Here is a 9,057-nt window from a genome sequence, read left to right as displayed (position 1 = left end):
TTGCGAATCCTTTTAAATTCCAAACAATACGATATAAAACATTCGTTTACGTTTCTCTCCATGCGTATTTACATATAAACGAATACACACGAGAAAATTCAAGGTTTTTCCAATACACTTTCGTAAAGACAGTGAAGCTTAGTGCGCGTGAACGAGCGATTGCATGTGCGAACAAATTATAGACAGAAAAGAAAGAAAGACGACTAAGGTGAACGACGGAAAGCATATTTTTCTACGCAAGCTATTTAATTAAGCGATAATAGCGAAAAGTAAAAGTATAAAATGATCGATACGGTAGAAAATTTATTAAAATTAAAAGCACGGGAGAGTGCAAACATTTTGCTTGTTGGCCCTGCAATTAACATTTTTCTTCGTAGTATACTTACTATAATTCAATTAAAAGATAGAATAACGTAATAAAAATTAATTAGACTTAATTAATTTGTTTTTAATAGAAACTGTATGTGTATTATTATTGAAATTGTTACAAAATTTTTCTGTAGGCTTCTACTTAGTGAACAATTGTAAAAGTGCGCTTTGCATTTATCCAAGTGTCTAGTAATGTTTTTTTTTTTTGTAAACAAAATATTCACGTGGTTTATTGAGTAAAAACTGTTAAAACCTTAAAATTCCAGATTTTATTAAGTATTTAAACTAAATATGGGCAAAATTTTTAGCGTATCAAATAATCTTCTGTACAAAATGAAAAAAAATAATTTTTTGACGATTCAATTTTTTCATATATTCTAAAGCACACGTTGTTTATAAATAAAAGTTTTGCTTGAAAATCACATGGAAGAATAGATAACGTAAAGAATAGCAAAACGTTAATTATCATTTATTTTATTCGATTAAAATATTAATTTACCAATTGCAGAATGTGCATCATGAATTTTCATAGACAGAAAATCTAAATTTTTACTCAATATCGAATAATAGACTAAACTATATAATCTATAAGTATAAAATATTAATTTTTACTCTCTTAATTGCAGCGACAAAGAATTTTAACGTGAAATTATTTTATTTCTCAGAACACGGATAAGAATATTATTTTATGTCTTTTTAATTTATTTAATTAATCGTTATGTTTTTAGAGTAGAGAATGGTACGTTGATTATAATTGAGCGACAGGGTTTTTTTTTTTTTTTTTTTTTTATAAGCGAATAGGAACTTTTTCTTTCGATGTAAAAGCACTTTAGCGTGAAATTTTTATTTAAAATATAAGGTTTATAAGAAAATTCACAAAATTTATCTGAAGTTAAAAAAAAAGGCACATAGTTTTATAATTAAGAGTCTTTTATGCATCGCAATGAATTTGTTGGGCTTTGTTTGCAGAATAAGCACAGAACCTTCGACAATAAAAATCAACAGTTTCACGGCTTTAAATGTTTTCATTGAATAGATATTACAAAAACAAAACAAAAATAAAAAAAAATAAAAGGTACCAAGTTACTTGACCAGTGCTATTCAAATTTATGAATTAATTTTCGATGTAAAGCCAGTCATAAGTGTATTAAATTTTTTAATTTGCACGACGTAACTCTTAAGAATATTAAAATGAAAATGATAATGAAAGAAAAATATCCCATTACGAAGATGACGAATAAATGTAAAGCAAAAAGTAATACAAGATAATGATAGTGAGTATGCGTTTAAGAAAATTGTGAAAATAGACTGTGGAATGGGTAATGTTGGAAAATGCGGAGATATACAAATTCCTCGACATAGTACAAAGCATTTAACTCTTTTTTCAATAGATTAGCATGTAAATTGCGTAAAATGAAAATACAAACAATAGTGCAAGCAATAGTTCTTCTGTGCGAAATGCCTTCGAATTTTTATAATAATTGGTTTCTTACATTCGGATAAAATTTGATTGTTATCGTCAAAGTCTCAAATGAATAATTTACTGGTTGCACAAAAAATCAATAATTTTTCTTGCGTCAGGAAACATATGATTTAAATTTGGAGCTGAAAAGTATTTATAATTTTGTAAATATTCCGAATGATTATTACTCTAACGTATCATACAAAAATGTCAAAATGTCAAAATGTCAAAATGTCTGTAATCATTTGCTTATTAAAAAACAAATAAAAACAAATAATCGATTAACGTTCAATTTACAATTTTAACAATCTTTTCATAACAAAGAGTATGAGAAAAAGCAATCGATTAATTTTATTAGGAAATCACGTATTTTTTGTGCAATGCTAAACTATTTATCGCAAAGTAAATATAAATGTATTGTTTAAATTCTACAATATTAAATATAATTAAATTATAACCATTAATTTTAATTTAGAAGTAATACCTTGTATTTGTTTCCGTGATATTACTTTTTAAATGTGAAATGATTATATTTGTGCATTCTGATGCATTCAAACGATAAGTATATTATTGAGTTCATTATGAATTTACAAGCAAATGTAAGCAACAAAAAAAAAAAAAAAAAAAAAAAAAAAAAAAAAAAAAAAAAGAATCAAATAAATAAAATGCAGCTTCGCCGATGACTAGAAGTGAAATAAAGGACAGCGACAATTGAATTTAATGAGTTTCTCCCCATCGATTCTTTGCACTTTATGTTTCATCGAAGATATTTATCGTGTTGTGTAGTTCGAAAGTGACGAAGGAAGAAATCGATTAAGCGGCACGAATATTGAGCACCGCTAACGCGTTAACGATCTTCCGTCGAGTCGAACATGTATTCTGTATGATATCGATAAGAAGGGATTTGCAAAGATTGTTTAAAATAAGACATTAGAAAACAAAAGTAGGGGAGGACGATGTAGGCGTGAGGAATGTTCAGGCTGCGCTGAATATGGACGTTAAGTTTGTGAACGTTTTTCAACACAATAACCCCACTTCCTCCCTCTCCTCCTCTTCCTCCACCTCCCTTCCACCGCCACCCTCTTTCCCCCGCCCGTGCCCCCGCCCCTGCTGCTTTATGTAATAGCCCATACATACCACACACACACACACACACACACACACACACACATATATATATATATATATATATAAATAAAAATTGTGAGAAAACTCAAGATTTATTTTATTTTCATGTAGTTTTGCTGATTTTTTCCCATCTTTTACACTTTCGTATGAAAGTCCAGTGTAATGGCACGAATAATGATTTGTAAAAAGTAAAAGTACCCTAAGATTTAATAAAGAATATTAAAACATTTCCAACTATATTTAAAAATTATTTCGTTAAATGAATTGAAAACGTAGAAAAGAATATAAACTGCCATTCGAAGTTTAACATTTTTTATTAACATATTACTAGAAGTAAATGTTGGGCTTAATTGAAAATAAGTCACGTTTACGTACACTAATATATATATATATATATATATATATATATTCATTAAAGCTGATTTATTATATTTTAATAACATAAAGTAACATTAAGTTAATAGTTACTTCAAAAGTATTAAAAATTGCTTATTCATTAACTCTATTAAGTTTATATAATGGCTGCAGACATTATTCATTGAACTAAATTTATCATTATAAAGAGTAATTCAATCGAGTGTTTATTATAGTCATAATAATTACTTGGAAGTACATAGTAATAATATATTTGAAGATTATCTAATAAGCTATAAGCTATACATAAATGCCAACAATCTGATAAAATTCTATTTAAAGATCATTTTAATTCTAATAGATTAAAATAATAATAATAAAAGAAATGCATATTGACCTGATCTTAATTGAGATCGTTATTCTTCTTGAAATATAAATTTCTGATAATGTATCTTGTGAAGGAAGAAAAAATTGTTTCTGTAAGTTTGCAAATAAATATTAACGTAAGTAAATAATTAATTGAACTTGTGATTGTATTTATGGTATCGCGTCATTGCATATGCTTCTCTATCGTTACAACTAAACTATTTTTAAGATTACACTTTAGCTTGGATTGAGTTTGTGCAAGTTGATATAAATGTACGAGAGCTCCTATAAATTAAAATTAACATTAACTAAAATTATCCCTTTTATTTAATAATTTCGTAAAATTTAAAATTAACTATCAATGATTAATTTTTGTATACATATATATACATATATATACACATATATATTTTTTATACTATATATATACATATATATTTTTTTTTGTTTTTATAAGAAAAGTAATTTATCTGATTTATTGTTTTTTTTTATAATTTAGCTATTATTTAATTTTCTAAACATTTGATAGATAATTGTTATTTTAATGCATTGTAGTAATAGTTAATTTTCATTGGCATTAACGAATATAAACTGCAAAGAAAAACAATCTGTATAGCATTGAATATACATTTAATCTATTAACTCCTAAGAATAATTACATGAAATTTAAAAATATTCATTACAATAAAATTATGTATACATACATATATATATATATATATATATATATATATATATATATATATATATATATAGAGAGAGAGAGAGAGAGAGAGAGAGAGAGATTAATTTTTATTTATAGTAAATAATAGTTAAATTAATTGAAAGACCATATTTATTAATATTAAAGAAGTCTTTTATTTTGGTTAAAAATTAATGCAAATTTATAAATTATTAATTACAAAAATACAAACAGGAAAAAATTTTATAAACTTTTCGAATCAAAATTTGTGTGTACAATAGTCGTATCATGAACAACCGAATGAATTCGCTTTTCGATATGAATTATTAAATTTGCAATTGTTTCCCGATAAAAATGAACGCTCATGCATCTTTTACAGATATTTTTAATTCAACAACTAAAGTGATCTTACCAATCTATAAATCGGTCAATTCATAATAATAATAATAATCGTAATAATAATAATAATAATCGTAATAATAATAATAATAATAATAATAATAATAATAATGATGATGAAAATTTTTTTACAATAGCATTAACAATTTCTTCATCAGTAAGTAACTGTATTCTTCCATTAATACAAATGATTATCATCGATCATTGCAAAATCACTCGTTCATAAATAAAGCACTTATACTCTACGTACGAGTATGCCGCACGTACATTTTCAATTTACGCTTGATCGTACGATTCGTGTATATAACAAAAGTTTACGTTTATACCAGTCGCATTATCCGTTTTGCGAAATATAGTAAATCTACTTTATACAGATTAGGAAAAATTTACTATGAATTGTACGTTTATAATACGAACGCGCTCGTAAAATTTCTTTTCATTTCCATTTATATTTGTTTACCAAATCCCTACGTACGTGTTATGTAACAATCGTAATTATTTTACTATCGCAATAATGTAAGTACTGTTCAGAGTTTCGACTTACGAATGATCTTCGCGAATTCACCGCCTTCGTAAAACATGATAATTCTTTCTTAACTTAATCTAGACAAATTTTTTCGTACGATAGAAGCGGTTAGCGGTGAATCTATCTAAACGCGCTAAAACTTCTATCGGCCTGACATACTTGCTATTTAAATATTTATAAAATAAACAAAACAAAAAAAAAGCAAAAAAAAAAACAAAAAAAAACGGACCGAAAGAAAGAAAAAAAAGGAAAAAGAGAAACGAAGATATGAAAGAAATTGTATTGCATTTAATAAGAGACGAGGAAACCTTAATATAATAAATAATTAACTTAACACACAAAATTTATTGTTAAAATTATTTACCATGTAAAAATATATAAAAAGAAAACTAGCGTTGGCTTGGTTGTTTGAAAAATTATAATTACAAACAACGAAGCAATTCGTGTGATTCGAAAGCTATGCGGGACTCCAAGTTATTTAAAATGGGATGTGTACCAATAGCACACATTTTAACACTTTAAAACATCCAAGTTTCATCGATTTATCCATTAATATCGCTGAGACTTTGTCGCATAATTAGTTTATATGTACTTTGATAGTTGCATTAAAGGCCGACTATACAAAGTCCTTTATGCCGATGTCAAATATTTTCCATTAGGTCCACAATTTTCCATAAGAAAAATTATGAATGGACTCGATTACTTTTAAGCGCAAGTGTTATCCGAGCGAACGGCATTGGATTATCAAAGTCCCTCGCATCGATTAATTCGAAATGTGTCGCGTCGAGCTCGCGAGAGTAAAAAAACAAAACGCATGTTCTCCGAGAGCAATCACTGGCGACTCGTTTATCTCTATCGCGTAGAATGGAATCGGTAACGGATTGGAGTCGAGTCGAGGAAATCAGAGTGAGTTTAGGACAGTGAGTGTAACGAGGACGAGGGATGGGAGCCCGGAAGGGCCTTAACGCTCGTCACTTTAGGTTCGCAAAATCGAAAAGGGAGGAGGTCCAGCCTGCCTCATCATCATGGCGAAGGTGCTTAAACCTTCTTCGTGATTGTTGTTCTGGCTGCCGCTGCCGCCACTGGCACCTCCAGCACCAGCACCAGCACCAGCACTAGCACCAACACCAGCACCGGCACCAGCACCGGCACCGGCACCACCAGCACCACCAGCACCACCAGGACCACCAGCACCACCACCACCACCACTACCGCCTCCGCCTCCGCCAGTCACGCCGCTTTGCGAGTTACTCGGGCTCTTGCTCTTGGCGCTGCTCCCGTGACTCTGGAGGTGTTTCTTCAGGTGATCCTTTCTGTAGAAGGCCTTGCCACACTCCGTGCACACCTGGTTCTTACTGCCCGAGTGGATGACCATGTGGCGCGCGAGATGCTCGTTGCGCTTGAAAGCCTTGCAGCAGGTGCTGCACTGATAGGGCCTGTCCTTGTTGTGACCCTGCTTGTGCCTGTCGAGGTGCTCCTTCCGCTTGAGGCTTGCTCCGCAAATGTCGCATACGTGCGGGCGCTGTTTGTGATCCTCGAGATGCTCCTGTAGTGTCTCGCGGTCCTCGAAACGGTACGCACATTCTGGGCAGTGGTAAATCAGCATGCCTGAAATTAAGCAAGGGAAACGTCTTTCGTTATTGGCTCTTGGGCTTTCCTCTCTTATGCTCATATGCTCTCTCTCTCTCTCACACACACACACACACACACACACACACTCTCTCTCTCTCTCTCTCTCTCTCTATATATATATATATATATATATATATATATATATATATATATATATATCTCACTCTCTCTTATGGAGCTCTAGTTTGGCTTATAAATTTATTTGTTTTTCTGCAGAGAATATTGCTCGCAGCATTGTACAGTGCTTTTATTTATTTAGAAATATATATTATAATACACGATTGTCTAGCTTCTTCTGTCATGGGAATACAATTTTTACCATGTAATTTTAATTCAGTTTGCCACCTAATTGATCGATCTACCTTTTAATAAACGTACATGCACACAGACATCCAGCACGCCGATAGTTTATCCATTTCATAATGCACTCGTGTACTTATTTTCATACCGATTGTCCAAAAATATTGCTTTCATTAATATTTTATAAGCTAGCTGCAAATTTAGTAAATATAAAAAGATTAGGTATTCTAATTTTACACCATACATAAGAAATACTGCTGATTATAATTTAAAGTTAGAAATTAATAATTATAAGCCACTGCATTCGCAACTGCAGTTAAAAGACAAATATTAAGTAAGATGATAATGATACCATTGATTCGCTGTGGTTCTAGATCGTATTCAATCTTTGGTCGAACATCCTGGCAGTTGTGTATCGAAGAGTTATTGCTATTGTCTTCGTATTTGCAAACGTAGGGCAATCCAAGTGTATTGGAACAGCGAGCCAAGTATTCAGAGGTTAGTCGAAAGTCTATCTGTAGGGGGTCCGTCATAGTGGCAGCATCGACTTTTTGAATCGTTTGTGTACTAGAGGTTTGCTGAGACGAGGTCGAGCACATTTCCTTGTTGTTGCAATGATTTTCATTTCTGTTTTCATCCGTTCGCTGAATCGATTGAATGACATGATGGTTGGCGTACGGATAAGAAGTTATACTCTGCGAATGGTGCAAATCCGATGGATATTTCACATTTCTAGGATCAAAAGCCATCTTCGTTGTCATATCTCCCTTGACTTTATTTAAAGTTAAATTTCAACATCTGCAAGTAAAAACATAAATCAAAATATATAATTTTTTTGTCATTATGACTCGATTTAACCGACTGATTTAAACGACTCGCCCGATTAAAATCTTATTAACTATTCAAATAATGTAATAATGTTGGTAGTTAGGTAAGAAATGTAAATTCCCCTTTTTTTTTATTTTAAGAAAAGCAATCTTATCCCTATTATGTTGAAGCAATTAATTTGCATCTTTTCTTTAAAATAGTATCCAATGGTAAAATGTAAAATCTACTTCATAACAGGTGTACTACTGCAAATATTTATATCGCAAAATGACGAGTACTTGAACATACTTTAGTAACGACGTTAAAAAATATATATTAATGTAATAACGTGAAAAATGTTAAATATGTGTGCGCGTGAGTGAGAGAGCGCGAGCGTGTGTACGCGTATGCGTGCGCGCGTGCGTACGTAACTGTAATGAAATGGATTGCAAGTCAACAGATTATCTGTGGCGTATATATTTTGGTAGAATTTTGTCGGCGATTGGTTAATATTTTGCTACACACTGCAACAAGGAGAAGAATTCCGAGTGACACAGAATTTATAATTTCGATAAATCATCGAGTTTGCGGCACACGACTAATAATCACCATGGAATAAGCGATGATAATTTAAAGGAGAAAAAAAAAAAAAAAAAAGAAAGCAAAAAACATTTGGCACATAAAATTATGTAACGTAAAACATTGCTAGTTAGCTTTTGAAAAAAATGGAAGAACAATGTTGGTATCGTAGCCTATCACCTGACGATGCTACTTGGGAGAAAAAAATTCCCATTAAACGCTGTCGTGCACTATAAAGGCCAGCGGCCGTACGTTCTCCCCGCGTATTTTAGAAAGGCGATGAAAATCACGAGGACGAGAATAGAAGTCATGGGCGGCCCCATGCAATCGCGTAAAAAGGTCAAAGTGAAAATCCGCGACGATCAATGGACGCGCGAGAAGAAGAGGAAGAGAAAAAGTCCCGCGAGCCTTCTGTCGTGTCGGCCTCCGTTCTCCTCCTCCTCCTCCTCCTCC

At 31.6% G+C, this 9,057-nt stretch overlaps 1 protein-coding gene across 1 annotated transcript; it reads right to left on the bottom strand.

Annotated features, from left to right (window-relative positions):
* Positions 1-5,800: 5,800 nt before the first annotated feature.
* LOC105359291 (zinc finger protein 430) lies at positions 5,801-9,028 on the bottom strand. Its single transcript, XM_011495849.1, has 4 exons — positions 8,785-9,028; positions 7,571-8,016; positions 6,514-6,894; positions 5,801-6,375 (listed from the first exon to the last, which is right to left on the bottom strand). The coding sequence occupies exons 2-4, from the start codon at positions 7,977-7,979 to the stop codon at positions 6,263-6,265; spliced, it is 903 nt and encodes a 300-aa protein (XP_011494151.1). The 5' UTR covers positions 7,980-8,016; positions 8,785-9,028; the 3' UTR covers positions 5,801-6,262.
* Between the last annotated feature and the right edge of the window lie 29 nt (positions 9,029-9,057).

This window comes from Ceratosolen solmsi, unplaced genomic scaffold, assembly GCF_000503995.2.
Source record: "Ceratosolen solmsi marchali unplaced genomic scaffold, CerSol_1.0 scaffold11, whole genome shotgun sequence".
Taxonomy (NCBI): Eukaryota; Metazoa; Arthropoda; class Insecta; order Hymenoptera; family Agaonidae; genus Ceratosolen; species Ceratosolen solmsi.
Note: the sequence above shows the minus strand (reverse complement) of the source record. Positions and strands in the feature narration are given on the sequence as shown.

Excerpts from the sequence above, each read along its gene's own strand:
- LOC105359291 (XM_011495849.1), bottom strand. The coding sequence starts at position 7,979 with ATGACAACGAAGATGGCTTTTGATCCTAGAAATGTGAAATATCCATCG. Across the intron at positions 6,895-7,570 it reads AGAACCACAGCGAATCAATG|GCATGCTGATTTACCACTGC; the intron begins GTATCATTATCA and ends GCTTAATTTCAG. Across the intron at positions 6,376-6,513 it reads CTCGCAAAGCGGCGTGACTG|GTGCCAGTGGCGGCAGCGGC; the intron begins GCGGAGGCGGAG and ends CTGGTGCTGGAG.